This window comes from Pollachius pollachius (assembly GCF_949987615.1).
Source record: "Pollachius pollachius genome assembly, chromosome: 20".
Lineage (NCBI taxonomy): Eukaryota > Metazoa > Chordata > Actinopteri > Gadiformes > Gadidae > Pollachius > Pollachius pollachius.
The window spans coordinates 4,985,949-5,001,340 of NC_136953.1; the positions used below are offsets into that span (position 1 = coordinate 4,985,949).

A 15,392-nucleotide genomic window follows, 5' to 3' on the forward strand; every position below is an offset into this window, starting at 1 on the left:
CGGCCAGTAGGGAACTTGTTTGACGTTGGACTCAATTGTCAGTGGATGCTGACCTCACCTGAGTCCACTGACAAAGCGGACTCAGAAATCAGTATCTCTATTAGCCTTTTGGCTAATAGAGAACATCAGTATGCTAGCTGTCATGTCCTGGTGCTATTTCATAGTTTAAACAGAGAAATAGCACTGGTTAAACGGTATAAACTAATCAATTGGTTAATATAAATGACTAGCACTATACCTATTTTGGTGGTATTCTATTGGTTAATAGCAGGGAAGCATTAACATACTAGCGGTCCTGTCCTGGTGGTATTTGATTAGTTAATACAGAGGAATAGGATTAGCATGCTACCTGTCCTGTCTGATCCATGTCTATTCAATTGGTTAATACAGAGGAAATAGCATCGGCATGCTACTGATCCAGTCCTGTCTGGGTGCTATTCTATATTTGCAGGACGCCATCAGAGACATTACAAGATTCTAGAACCTAGAAATCCCCTGGAGTCTAAATTCCACAGCTGTCTCCTGCCTCTTTAGGAACAAAGTACACTGATTTGATATGGAGTAAGTTAATTACTATTCTGAAACCAGGTTACTCTTTTGATGTAGTTAATGAGTAAGCAAAGTAAGTGAATGAGTTGGTTAGTGTTTCCGCTGCAAAGACACAATTAAGGCCTGTGGTATGCTGCTAATAGAAGATGGTGCTGTGGACGTGTGTGTGTGCGTGTGTGTGTGCGTGTGTGTGTGTGTGTGTCGGACAGGATCAGAGTCCCTCTTCCTTCAAGCTTCCTGTATTTCCCTCGTATTGTTTGTGAAAGGAACAGAGAGAAGTGAAACAGAGGGCGAGAGAGATTGGGATGAAGGCAGAGAGAGGTCAGTAAGAAGTGAGAATGTCTGTGGTCAATGTGTGTGTGTGCGTGTGTGTGTATGTGTGTTTGTGTATGTGTATGTGCTTGTGTGTGTGTTTGTGTATGTGTGTTTGTGTATGTGTATGTGCTTGTGTGTGTGTTTGTGTGTGATCTATTGCAGCACAAATACATGGTTAACTTCATCCATCTGTAATATATCTCCTGTTGATTCAACTCAAAATAGGTCAATAAGAGAGCGACGGCGAGAGAGAGAGAAAGAGAGGAAAAACCTCTGAAATAGGAGGCGGACAAAGACACAGCATAAAGGAAGAAACATTAGGGGTAGAGAGACACTGAGATAAAACACAGAGAAAGAGAGCAACAGAAAGGGGAGAGAGGGAGAGACAGAATGAGATAGAGGGAGAGACAGAAGGAGATGATAGAGGGAGAGACAGAAAGGGGAGAGAGGGTTGAGAGCGAGAGCATTACAAAGGAGAGAGAAAAGATAGGAAAAGAAACAGAGCTACAGAGAGGAACAGAAGTAGTGCAGTAAAAGAGAGGGAAAGAGAGAGGGAGAAAGAGAGGGAGAAATAGAGAAGGAGAGATGAAGAGAGAGACAGAAGGAGTGAGGGAGAGACAGAAGGAGAAGGGAAAGAAAGAAAGAGAGGGAGAGCCAGAAGGAGAGAGGAAGAGAAAGAGAGAAAGAGACACAGAGAGAGACAGATGGAGAGAGGGAGAGACAGAAGGAGAGAGGGAGAGACAGAAGGAGAGAGCCAGAAGGAGAGAGGGAGAAACATAAGGAGAGAGACAGAAGGTGAGAGGGAGAGATAGAAGGAGAGAGGGGTGAAAGACCGGTGGGAGATCGATGGGAAAGGGGAGCAGTGGCAGCCATGATGGAAACCAGATGTAAACTCAGAGAACAAGGGACAGAGAGAGTGAGAGAGAGAGAGAGAGAGAGAGAGAGAGAGAGAGAGAGAGAGAGAGAGAGAGAGAGAGACATTAAGGCATGTGAGATAGATGAGAGAATGAACCGATAAAGTGACATATATATAGTCTTGAGAGACAGAGAAAGAGAGACAGAGAGAGAGACACAGAGAGAGAGAGAGAGAGAGAGAGAGAGAGAGAGAGAGAGAGAGAGAGAGAGAGAGAGAGAGAGAGAGAATGCTGTAGAAATCATGGAAAGTGTGTCAGGTGAGCGAGTGATAGAAGAGAGGAAGAGAAGGAAAGGGGATGGATAGAGTAAATCCAAAAGAAATGGGCGTATGATGATGAGTGAGGGATGGGGTACGACAGTGAAGATTTTAAGTATTTCAAGTCAGACCCCTTTTGGGAACCACAGTATCTAAGAGAGCGGGCCAAACATTAGGCCAAACATTTCAAAAGATGGGTACCCTAATGCTGTGCAGCATATTTTTGTTATTGTATGACAGCAAACTGTTTTCTCCTGGACTGTCAAATGTTCTGAGAAGCATTTGTGTGAGTCTACGATCGACTTGTTGACATGGCGATAAACTATTTGGAAGGTGGTTTCATGGTTCGCTTATTTAGCCTAAGTCACACCATAATATGACAGTATTCAGTCAGTCACTTAGTTGACCCAGCCACAGCAAGACACACATATTTCTGTCAATCTCGCAGGAGAATTTGCGCTCTTCCGTGCAAGTGGCGTGACTTGCAATCTTAGCTACCCATTTGCTCTTGGTTAAAACACTGAGCCACCTTAAAGGTCTAGTGTGTAGAATATAGAAGCAACCAGCAGTGAGGTTGAAGATTGCAACCAACAGAATAAAACCCTTCCCCCTCACCTATCGACGACGGTGGCCTGTACCGGCCAAAGTTGTGTAAGGTGCCGGTAGGTCTAGCCAGCAAATAAATCTGTTAACCAATCATGATTAGGTATCTTAGTAGTCCTCCATAGACACAATAGTATTGTACACGTTGAACGACATGGTCGAGGTATCAGCCTGTTAATGTTTCTCAACACACAGTCCTCCTATTGCCTCCATAGAGGTAGACTCATAGACCTGTAATTATAATCTGTTATGGGTATTGATCATGCAGCTCGATAGCAGCCAGCGCTACAAGTCAATGTTTACTTGCACTGCGGTTCCTGAATAAAGGTTGCTTTTGATAACATCACGTCTGCAGTTGTATCACAGTTTTGTTTTGCACGCTAACTCTCTCCATAAGAGTGCAAGTCTACTTGTAGTTATCGGGAAACAACCTCAAAAACTGAGGTCTCCTAAACATGGATGCATTAAAGAATTCAACAACCCCTTAACATAATCCCCCTCATCCACAAACTGCCATTTGATACACTATTTTACATTCTTATTAAAAAGTGTGTGAAACTCCATTATAGATTAACCTCAGAACATATGATATTTTGGTGAAAGAATCATGTTGGTCTTCACTGGATTTTTTGAGGCTTGTCCGAGATGGTTAAGCTTCTCTGACCCGTATATAGAAGGCCACAGGGTGTGTGGATGGGTGGAGCTCCATCTCTGCAGTTGTGATTTTAATGCCTGCGTCTGAGCGAGGGCTCAGCTTATAGGACCCTCATATATAACTCCCTGGTGTGCCCTACACAACGACAGTACAAAAAAATTGAATCACAAACGGGTCGTAGCCATGGGGATAACAAGCCCACCTCCTCCCTACAACTCTTGGTTAACCCAAAAATATATATATTTTTAAACGCAATCTATCTAGATCAGGTCTGTTCTGGGCTACTGTAGAAACATGGTAGGGCAAGATGGCGGCCTCTGTTGAAAGGACCCGCCACCTAGGTAGATTCAAAGGGCTCACTCAGAGGTAATGAAAACATGGGGATTCTTATTCTCATGGGATCTTACACTAATTAAAACATGCGTATAATTCTGTATTATATTTCTACCACATCTGTTTCACTAGAGGGCCCTACATTCTACAGAGTGTACCGTTAAAAGCCACACTTCATTCAATTCCTAGAACATCCTTTCAACTGCTTTCATGTTTGTAAAGGATAAATCCATATCTCAAACCAGTGTAAATCCATGAATGCGGACATATCTAATTTGGACCAGAATAGATGTTGCAGTTAAACGGGTCACTATGGTAACCATCTGGATATTGGTTTACTGTCAGTTTGTAGAGCTTGTGAGTTTATCAATAACTGAAGATTAGATCTAGGAAAGAGATTATATGATCTAGGAAAGACTATGGGTGTGCGTGTTTGTGTGTGGGGTCTACTGTTGTTTTCCATTCAGCCTCTCTCTCTTTTCACTCAAATGTTCCCACTTGGATAGAGGACGCAGAAACGAATCTGCGTACGTTCTGCCTCCTCTGGAGTATCTGCCATCCCTTGTTCTCGCATTCTCTCTCTCTCTCTCTCTCTCTCTCTCTCTCTCTCTCTCTCTCTCTCTCAATGTGGAAAATGCAGCATCACTAGTATAACCGCTGTCGCTGCCGTCCCAGACTCACTAAATAAAAAGTACCCAAGTGTACCCCTACTTTCTCCCACCCAGTAGCCCCCACTCTTTGACACAATCTCTCCCTCTTCCTCTGTAACTCCCCCCCCCCCCCCCCCCCCCCCCCCCCCCATTCCCATCCTACAGCCCGCTCCACCCTATCCCATATAAAAAAGGGGGAACCCCTAAACGGGCTGAAATATATGACACGTTTTCATTTACGCAAGCCTTTAATTGCTAGTGTTTTACTCATGTTTGTTGGTCCTTCTGGTTTTAGTGGGTGACCTGTCTGAGTTTTTCCGTCTTGGTTAAGTTTGAAAGGCCGTTGATGAGAAAAAGATAAAATCTAAGTCCACTCATTAGTTGATAAGTAGGGCTATAACTCTACTTTCACTGAAATGCGATGGTTTAGAGTCGTCTTGAAGCCTATACTGCGAGAAATGACAAGCAACGCAAAAGGACAGTGTGATTGGATCTGCAGATCTGATGCAGCCTTAAATGTAGTTTTTTTCCGGTCGATTTTTAAATGAGAAACAATTGCACTGAATGCAGAGTGGTTGTCTTAATCTTCAATACACTAATAAACCTTTAATGCGAAACCGAACACACAAAAAAACAGTGCAGGCACAATTCGCCAATGTCCCCATTTACTTCCAGATGTGTTTGTGTGTGTGTTTGCGCGTGTGTGTTTGTGTGCGCACGCGTGTGTCCAGACGTGCGGATCTCACAAAGGAAACTCACCATGAGTCCGGCGGAGAGCTGCTACATGTTACTCTCCACTGATCGAGTCCTTTCCTCTTGACATTCCGCACGACTAACTTTATTTCTCGGACAGGAGGTAGACCACGGGTTGTTCGTCTTCAACGTCCCCGAAATAGAGTACTGACACTGGGGAAAGCAAGATGAGAAGCGGGCTAAATCCTCGGTTGCCTGCAGGGTCTGCCTTGTGTTCTGGACACTCGCCGCTATTTTCCAGACCACCAGCTACAAACTTTTTCTTATCCCTCCCTCTTTCACCATCCCTCCCCCTCAATCTCGCGCTCTCTCTCCCCCCTCCCTCTCTCTATCCTCACCTAACAAGCACGCCAGTCTCTCCTCTCCGCCACTAAATAAGAGGCTAAACCGTTTCATTTTCTCGTTTAGTGAAACGCGTGAATAGACCATGTCACCGCAGCCTTTAATGCAAGAAAAGGTTTTAATTGGTCCGACGTTGTTTTGGGCGATGCCACAATCTCACGACCCACTTCTGAGACACTGGAGTTTATACCAATGCGGTTGACTTTAATGCATTTGATGTATTATGAGTACAGTGGTTCTCCTTGTTGAAATAGTATAATGCAATATTATCATTATGCTGTAGAATACATATACGTTACTACAGTGGCGGTCGCCCTCTCAAAAACATTTGCGTTGCTAATTCCCTTGTAATTGTAATTCAATTACATTGTAATTGTGCTTGAAAGTCAGAGTGGGGTTTTGCATGCTGACACCAGCAAGCGGTTTATGGATACAAATCAGTACATAATGACACATGTGGTATGAATATTTGAATTTATATTTGTTGCTCAGAAATCGTAGGCTTTGGTTTGGAAGAAAATGTTCCATAAGAGGTTCCTTCACTTTTACACATTCATTCAAGCGTTTAGTGACCATCAATTACTCTAATCTGCATGTGACCGTTTATAAACGAGAACGTATGCTATCCTATCCTGGACCTCCCGTCAGAGTAGGCCTACCGACGGCTCGCTGGTTCAGTGGATTTTGGCGCCCTCTGTCGGCCGCGGGACACTGGTACAGCTCATGACGTTCACCGATTGTGGATTCAATGGGAAACTCCGAAACGGAAATTGTCCAGGGGTTAACGTCAAAGTTGAAACGCCCACTCTGTAACGGCCAGAACCAATGTGAAATAGACCAACGACCCAATGGAACAGAGCCTAAACATCCTACCACACTGTTTATTCATTACATCTACATTTTCCCTAAGCCAATCCTGGCTTTCATTGCTCGGTGAGGGTTATTACAAAATGTGAGGCCAGCACAGCACCAATTTTACCAACAGATGGGATGTTTATTAGCTTGTTTAAGCCATTTCAAAACACACCCAAACCATCAAAAATGGGAGTGTCCAACCCAGATGTGTGGTGGCCAAATAAGCCGTAACAGTTGGTACGGTCCACTGGATAGGCTCAGTCCAGTAGGCATATCAATATATATATCCTATCATGTATCTGGGTAAAACCCTCTCGTATGTGATGTCACTTCATGGTCCGTTTCGGTAATTGTTATCCAACGTCTTACTCAAACTTTGTCCTGATTGGAGACTAACTTCCTTTCTGCTGGAGTCCCAGAGCTCTGGCGTCTGTTCTGGTTGGTGTGCTTACGTAACACCTGACCCTTCTGGGTCTCCATGGCGACGTCGGTCACACCACCTCCGAGGGATCCCTGCAGTACTTGTGTCCGTCGTCCAGAGCCGTCAGACGCTCCACGGCGGCCGTGTCCAGCGAGAAGTCAAACAGAGCCATGTTCTCCTGGATCCTGGTAGGGTTGGAAGACTTGGGCAGCACCGGGACCCCCTGCTGCACGGCCCATCGTAGCAACACCTGGGGGGGGGGGGGGGGGGGGAGTGTTGTGTCTTCACTGTATGATCTCAAACTATCAAGACTCCAGGTTTTGCTTACTCACTGTATAGTCTTTGTATGGCTTGACTGTTGGCAGCCAATCCTTTTATCGAGAAACCTCATCCTGCAGTAAGAGGGGTGTGTGTGTGTTCCTGTGCAGGTGTGTGTGTCTTTACCTGTGCAGGTGTGCGCTCACAGCCTTTTGCCACCTCCATGACGACAGGGTGTTTGACCAGCTCTCCTTTCCCCAAGGAGGAGTAGGCCTGGAAACACACGCCCTGCTCCTCACACACCCGCCTCAGCTCTGTCTGGCACAGACGGGGATGGAACTCAACCTTCGCGCACACACACACACACACACACACACACACACACACACACACACACACACACACACACACACACACACACACACACACACACACACACACACACACACACACACACTTAAATATTGGAGCCACATTCTGAAGCTAATATGGCCTTCAAGACTTATTGAGGGCCAGGAAGCTACATGCTCCTTAGCTGTAGCATGCTATTGTAATCACGCGTGTGCTGCAAGCCATCGTCAATATTAGCACAGTCCTTCATTTACCCCCACTTGTAGAGCAGTAACATTTATGTTCATTAATAATATGTAAACATAGAATATGTCGATGGTCAAGTATAACAGGGGATTGTCAGGGAGGTCAATCCCCCATGTCTGCAGCCTAACCTGTAGACCACCCAAGTCAAGATGCCCCCTACCCCCTTCTGTACTTCATTCAGGAGTACAAATCCCAGCTAAACGACTAACGACCACACGTTAAATAGTAAATACAAATATATATAACAAATATATTGTCCTTAGATCGTCACGCACTGTTTGTGTGATAACCCGTCGGCCTGTCGTACCTGCAGCAGAGCCGGGGGGGTCTTGCAGCTCTGCAGCAGCGTCTTCATGTGCGCCGGCGTGTAGTTGGACACCCCGATGGCTCGCAGCTTGCCCTGCGCGTGCAGCTCCTCCAGCGCCACCCAGCTCCCAGCACGGTTACCTGCACAGGTGAGAGTCCCCGCCCGCTCCACTGAGTTACTTACTTCAGGGCTAAGATCAGCCGGGGGGGGGGGAAGCTACGGCCAGGAGGCTGGACTCCCGGTGGGAAGGGCACTAGCCTGGGTATACCCATGCTGCCTTGCGCGCAGTTTCATTTCGCGCCGCTAGGCAGCCTGGATGCCATGGATCCGATTTTCACCTGAGATAGGGAACCAATCACGGAACGGGGAGGGACGGCAAGACGATGACGACGTCTTTGTGACACACCTAAGCTTGTAGTTTACGGATCCAAAAATGGCAGCAGACGCGTTACCTTTCAGTGCAGCCTTAGATAGTGTTCTAAGTAGTTTAGAACGCAAGTTTATTTTGAAAAATGAGCAACTTTCGGCGTTAAACTCTTTCATTACCAAGAAGGATGTCTTTGCCCTGCTACCAACAGGCTTTGATTGGCTATGAGCCACGTACAGACTCATATGATAGACATTCGTAGCGCCCAATAAACGGCTCCGGGCAATCGTAAACACAGTTCCCAGACCTCATCTCAATGTAGATTGAGATGAGGTCTGGCGTTAGCCAGGCTAGAAGGTCACAGGTTCAGACCTCAACGTCCGCAGCGTCACCTGTAGGCATCCTTGAGCGAGATGCCCTCTGACCCCTACCGCCTCCTTAATGACCTCTGGGTGCACTGTTGGGCCCTTTAGGTGTCTGCTAAATGACTTAACATTCAAATAAACTTCAGTTGAGTTAAGACTGTAAGAGCGGGTGGGATTCAGAGTAGAAAAGAGAGCAGCAAATTCCCGGTTGTATCCTTTGCTTGCATTATTTGGGATTAAGTGTTCTGTGATAATGTTGCTTGTGAATCGCATGCAAAAAGTCTGCAGGTGGAACTAGAATGGCTTTAGTTTTGCACACGTTTTGATTTCCTTCAACAACGAAAAAAAGGTGTCAAAAATATAAAACTATACATTTGAAACCTACATAAAAAGAGGATATACACTGTACAATCATGTATTAATGATATATTTGGAAGCACATTCAAAGTGTTTTTCTTCCACTATAAAGTCTCTCCATTTGTACATCCCTCCCCATCCTGTTCACCTTGGTTACAGGGGTCGCCCACAGCCAAATCCCGGGTCCCGGGCCAGTGGATCAGGTAGAGGTCGATGTAGTCCATGCCCAGCTCGGACACACTGTGGAGGGCTGCTTCCATGGCCCTCTCTCCCTGGTCCTTGGGTCCTAGCTTGCTATGGATGTGAAGGGATTCGAGAATAGATTGACAAAGCCCAACACTTTATATTGTTATGCTTTTGCTGTTAAACTCTCCTCACCTCCCTATCCCTCTTTCTGTAAACAAATCTGTATGGTTATACGTGTTTAGTTATTCGTTTTGTTGATATGATGCTCTTGTATCTTGTTGTGTCTTTTGAGTTTATGAATGAACTATTATCATTGTATTGTTGATATTCTTCATGATATTCTTATTATAAATAGCGTAATATAAATATGAAGTCCACCTCCCTACCTAGTGATGAAGATGTCCTCTCTGGTCAGCCCGTGCTTTGGCAGCAGTTCCCGTAGAGCTCGGCCGAGCTCCGCTTCGTTGCCGTAAACAGCCGCCGTGTCGAAGGCCCGGTACCCGGCTTGCAGAGCGGCGTCGATGGCTATGAAGACCTCCTCGCTTCCACACAACTTGTAGGTCCCGAAGCCGACCAGGGGCATCGAAACCCCGGTGTTTAGAACCACAGAGGAGGTGGACGACATCACAACAGATTGTGGGTTGCTTCTTCTTCGTTGGATTAGAACTATAGAATTATACAGACGTATCAAATAAGTTGTTCAACAAATTGGGATACTCAACTGTCGTAAGTCACAAACTTTTAAATTATTAATTGATAAATTAATTTCACAAACCATGTGAGATGCAGTCTTCAAGGCGTTTAGCCCGTGCAGTAATCAACGGTACAGTTTCAAATGTTGAATGTAAGATTCATTGGCTAAATATCTGATGATGGTATGAAAAAGTAACGCACCAGTAGAAACATGAGCATCCCCTCCACGTGGGTAGGCTGCGTAGTCACGTGATATTGTCCAACAGCTATCATAATCAGACCTGTCCTCAGCGACCCAAAGGCTTGCTGGTTAAGTCGAGTATGTCGCCCGCTGTCGGCAGCGGAGCCCTGGTATAGCTCATGACGTTCACTGACTGCGGATTCAAGGGGAAACTTCAGCCAATAACAGCGGTTCGGTTCTGGGAATTATTATGACCGAATCGATGTTTAATATGTTTCTTAAAAACATAGCCAACATATTACATACTTTCTTCCTTATTATAACTCTTATTGAATTTATTTATCCGGATAAATGATATTTAGTGAGAAAACGATCCTAATATTTTAATATTGACTATACTGTCCTTATTTCCAACTAAGGGAGTATATACTTATGGTGCGTTCACATCAGTGGAAATTATGGGGAAAACATTTTCGCGACGTCGGAAAGTTCGCGTGAACGACTCCTCATGACGCTGTTATAATTCTACTTCCGTTCGGCAACTCGGGCCAAATTTGGGGAGCAGGGGCCTCTACGAATTCTCTTTTTTTTGCATAGGAAATTTCCTTTCCTATGGAGATGACCCGGAAGTGCTTGGAGGAAAGGTGGTTCGAATTCTAAAAATGCTTAGGAAAGGAGCCTCGATGATTAATTTAACCCTCCTTTAGCATAGGATACTCCTGAGCTTCCTTTGCGAAAGGAAAGGAAATAGTAGTATCCCAAAATCATTTACGACGGCAATATTTAAAGCAACATGCCACCGACGAACTTTACCGACTCTACGCGAAGACGCATGAGAGACGCGGTAAAGCAGAAGAATAGAAGAGAAGAAAATACAATTGATAATAATGGAAACCAATTCGGGAACCATAATTATTTGAATATAAATTAATTCATTTATGCTGGTTAGTAAGCACATAATATACACCATAAGAAAACAAAATGCCAAATTCACATTTAAGAAAGACTACTGGGGCAGTTAATTTCAACATCAACATAAGTTTAGCCTCTTTTTTTCCCACGTGAATTGGAATTCAAGTAGCCTAAAATATTCCCGTTGGCCAAGTACGACCTAAGTGATTCTCACTGTTGGCGATAACCTGGTTGAAATCAATACGACAAGAACGCATGGATCAAAGAGCGCTTGTTTTATTCAATCTTCGGAAAACTGTAGTTTCACACTAGAGACGCTAGATGACGGCAATACCCGCCGTCGCACAATGACGTCGGTTAGAAAGAGTGGAGTCGAATTCATTTTAAACAGTGCTGTCTTTTCCTATGTTCGAAAGGAAAAACCCTTTCATCCCTCTTTGACCCGATGACGTTTTCCACAAAGGTTAAGGGAAGTAGGCATAAAGGTTAGGAGATTTGACTATTCGTAGAGGCCCCAGGTTCATGCGTTTAACCCTCGGTCAAAACCACCTTTTTCTTCATCCAACCCTCATTAGGTCCATTGGACCTATTAAATGGTTAAACGTTGGGTAGACACGCCCACTCTGAGTTTACCGGCACACACGACACGCCCCCGTATGCACTGCAGCGAAGCTATTGGAAAATATCACGTGTCTGCGTAGCAGTCAGCTGACCCACGTGGAAGCGATGATGTTTCTAGTGGTGTTATTTTTTTAGACCATAATCAGATATTTACTAACGAATCTTACGTTCAAGCTTTTAAAACTGTAACGTTGATTACTGCACGGTCTAAACGTCTTGAAGGCTGCATTCTCCAATGGTTTGTGGGATTTATCAATGAATTAATAATTTAAAGTTTTGCAACGTAAAACAATACAGTTCAATACCCCAATTGATTAAACAACTTATTTGATTCTGTATAGTCTGTATAATTCTATAGGTCTGATCAAACGAAGAAGAAGCAACTCACAACACATTGTGATGTCGTCCACCTCCTCTGTGGTTCTAAACACCGGGGTTTCGATGCCCCTGGTCGGCTTCGGGACCTACAAGTTGTGTGGAAGCGAGGAGGTCTTCATAGCCGTCGACGCCGCTCTGCAAGCCGGGTACCGGGCCTTCGACACGGCGGCTGTTTACCGCAACGAGGCGGACCTCGGTCGAGCTCTACGGGATCTCCTGCCAAAGCACGGGCTGACCAGAGAGGACATCTTCATCACTAGGTAGGGAGGTGGACTTCATATTTATATTACGTTATGTATAATAAGAATAACAATAATTTGAAGAATATAAATAATTAAATGATAATAGTTCAAGAGCATATAATAATTAAATGTCAACAAAACTAATAACTAAACATTTATAACCATACAGATTTGTTTACAGAAAGAGGGATAGGGAGGTGCGGAGGGTTTAACAGTAAAAACATACAAAAATAAATAGTGTTGGGCTTTGTCAATCTATTTTCGAATCCCTTCACATCCATAGCAAGCTAGGACCCAAGGACCAGGGAGAGAGGGCCATGGAAGCAGCCCTCCACAGTGTGTCGGAGCTGGGCATGGACTACATCGACCTCTACCTGATCCACTGGCCCGGGACCCAGGGTGTGGTCGTGGGTGACCCCTGTAACCAAGGTGAATGTGCTTCCAAATATATAACCAACATACAGTTCATGTATGTATAGTGTATATAATCTCTCTATGTAGATTTCAAATGTATCGTTTTATATTTTGGACACCAAAAGCTCAAATGTGTGCAAAACTAAAGCCATTTTAGTTACATCTGCAGACTTTTTAAATGTGATTCACCGGCATCATTTTCACAGAACCCTTCCAAGATAATCCAAGCAAAGAAAACCTTCTTTCTTTTCTTCTCTGAATCCCACCCTCTCTTAGTCTTAACTCAACTGAGGTTTATTTGAGTGTTAAGTCGTTCAGCAGACACCTAAAGGGCCCAACAGTGCACCCAGAGGTCATTAAGGAGGCGGTAGGGGTCAGAGGGCATCTCGCTCAAGGATGCCTACAGGTGACGCTGCGGACGTTGAGGTCTGAACCTGTGCCCTTCCCACCGGGAGTCCAGCCTCCTGGCCGTAGCCCCCCCCCCGGCTGATCTTAGCCCTGGAGTAACTCAGTGGAGCGGGCGGGGACTCTCACCTGTGCAGGTAACCGTGCTGGGAGCTGGGTGGCGCTGGAGGAGCTGCACGCGCAGGGCAAGCTGCGAGCCATCGGGGTGTCCAACTACACGCCGGCGCACATGAAGACGCTGCTGCAGAGCTGCAAGACCCCCCCGGCTCTGCTGCAGGTACGACAGGTCGACGCGCTATCACACCTGAGGGGGGGAAACATTGCGCGTTGATCGAAGAACAATATTTACCTTGTGGTCGTTAGTCGTTTAGCTGGGATTTGTACTCCTGAATGAAGGACAGAAGGGGGTAGGGGGCAACTTGCTCAAGGAGGTCTACAGGTTAGGCTGCAGACATAGGGGATTGAACAAAGAACCTTTTGGCAGTTTGGATCACTCTGAACATTAAACTATACTCGCCCAAACATATAACACATTTACACATTAGTTATGAACATAAATGTTACTGCTCTACAAGTGGGGCTAAATGCAGGACTGTGCTAATATTGACGATGGCTTGCAGCACACACAAGATTACAATAGCATGCTACAGCTAAGGAGCATGTCGCTTTCTTGAGATAAGTCTTGAGGGCCATAATTGATTCACAATGTGGGTTCAATATTTAAAAGTGTTGTGTGTTTGTGTGTGTGTGTGTGTGTGTGTGTGTGTGCGAAGGTTGAGTTCCATCCCCGTCTGTGCCAGGCAGAGCTGAGGCGGGTGTGTGAGGAGCAGGGCGTGTGTTTCCAGGCCTACTCCTCCTTGGGGAAAGGAGAGCTGGTCAAACACCCTGTCGTTATGGAGGTGGCAAAAGGCTATGAGCGCACACCTGCACAGGTAAAGACACACACACCTGCACAGGAACACACACACACCCCTCTTACTGCAGGATGAGGTTTCTCGATAAAAGGATTGGCTGCCAACAGTCAAGCCATACAAAGACTATACAGTGAGTAAGCAAAACCTGGAGTCTTGATAGTTTGAGATCATACAGTGAAGACACAACACTCCCCCCCCCCCCCAGGTGTTGCTACGATGGGCCGTGCAGCAGGGGGTCCCGGTGCTGCCCAAGTCTTCCAACCCTACCAGGATCCAGGAGAACATGGCTCTGTTTGACTTCTCGCTGGACACGGCCGCCGTGGAGCGTCTGACGGCTCTGGACGACGGACACAAGTACTGCTGGGATCCCTCGGAGGTGGTGTGACTCACGTCGCCCCGGAGACCCAGAAGGGTCAGGTGTTACGTACGTAAACAGACCAGAACAGACACCAGAGCTCTGGGGCCTCAGCAGAGAGAAGAAGCCAATCAGGACCAAGTTTGAGTTAGACGGCGGGGACGGACAGGTCCGATAGCATGGCGTCGGATTACAATTACTGAAATGGACCATGTGGTGATATCACACGCAGGAGTGTCTTAGGGTCAATGTAGATGTAATATGAATAAACTGTATGGTTTGATGTTTAGGTTTTGTTACATTGGGTCGTTTGTCTATTTAACATTGGTTCTTAAACTATAATCCTTCTTTTAGAAAAGTCTACTACAAACAACTTGAAACACTCCAGAAGAGTTGTTCTGACGTAAATAAGCAAATGACAGTGTTAACTTATTTACTAGTACTATGTTAATTTTTACTTTTAATCTAAGTGCGCCTTCATCTATTTACATTTTAGAACTTCTGGAATAAAATTCTTCTATTTTTTACACTGCTATAACACCCACTAGCAAAAGAGGAAACAGACATTGATCTTAAAACGAATCATAAAATTCTTTATTGTTTACGACAGAACTACCAGCATCGACACTGGGGTATATCAAATACATTTACAAAAGTCATAGAAAAGATAAAAAATACCCAAAAAAGAAAAATATTAAAGAGCCCCCCTTCCCCCAAAACAAAGGCCCCGGATTCAAGTAATACCAAAATAATGGTTGCAAAGCTAGCTAGCAGGTTGTTCAGGGACCCATGTGTGAGTAATACATCGTACATCACTGAACAAGTTTAGTATGTGTGTGTGTGTGTGCGTGTGTGAGACAGTCAGCCATAGGAGCTTAAGGCGATCAGGGTCAAACGGGAAGGCGCTTGACCCGAGTGCGTTGCGCAGAGAGCACAGAAAGCTTTGGGATTCACAGTCGACCTTCCGGTGACCGGCGGTCAGGTAAGGAAAAGGCGCTTCTCCGTTCTGGGTGGGTCTGTTTGCACGTGGCTCATATTGTACCCGCTCTAGCCCTAGCTTCTCTGCAGCTGAAAGACACTTTGTTTTGCTAAAAACACATTGACATCTTAAGGAATTTGTGCTGGAAAACCCAACTGCTAGCAAGGGGGGGGGGGGGGGGGGGGGTGTTGCACAACAGCAAGCAACCAAAATC

General features: G+C 45.4%; 3 protein-coding genes across 3 annotated transcripts in view; 1 reads left to right on the top strand and 2 right to left on the bottom strand.

Moving 5' to 3' along the window:
• The window catches only part of arhgef40 (Rho guanine nucleotide exchange factor (GEF) 40), a gene marked incomplete at its 3' end in the record, with an annotated part of 35,563 nt that extends 30,331 nt beyond the window's left edge, over positions 1-5,232 (bottom strand). Inside the window, exon 1 of the mRNA XM_079758232.1 lies at positions 5,036-5,232. Coding sequence (XP_079614358.1) covers positions 5,036-5,038 — 3 coding nt within the window. The 5' untranslated portion in view covers positions 5,039-5,232. The remainder of the gene's footprint in view (positions 1-5,035) is intronic.
• Positions 5,233-6,717: 1,485 nt separating this feature from the next.
• On the bottom strand, positions 6,718-9,912 carry LOC307090839 (putative oxidoreductase YtbE; the record flags this gene model as incomplete). Its single annotated transcript, XM_079757628.1, has 6 exons — positions 9,860-9,912; positions 9,471-9,750; positions 9,047-9,192; positions 7,810-7,949; positions 7,092-7,250; positions 6,718-6,897 (listed from the first exon to the last, which is right to left on the bottom strand). Exons 2-6 carry the CDS (start codon positions 9,707-9,709, stop codon positions 6,718-6,720), a joined length of 864 nt encoding a protein of 287 aa, XP_079613754.1. The 5' UTR covers positions 9,710-9,750; positions 9,860-9,912.
• Positions 9,913-11,599: 1,687 nt separating this feature from the next.
• LOC307091495 (putative oxidoreductase YtbE) lies at positions 11,600-14,482 on the top strand. The gene is made up of 6 exons (XM_079758493.1): positions 11,600-11,729; positions 11,833-12,129; positions 12,395-12,540; positions 13,068-13,207; positions 13,704-13,862; positions 14,050-14,482. Exons 2-6 carry the CDS (start codon positions 11,891-11,893, stop codon positions 14,227-14,229), a joined length of 864 nt encoding a protein of 287 aa, XP_079614619.1. The 5' UTR covers positions 11,600-11,729; positions 11,833-11,890; the 3' UTR covers positions 14,230-14,482.
• Positions 14,483-15,392: the final 910 nt, after the last annotated feature.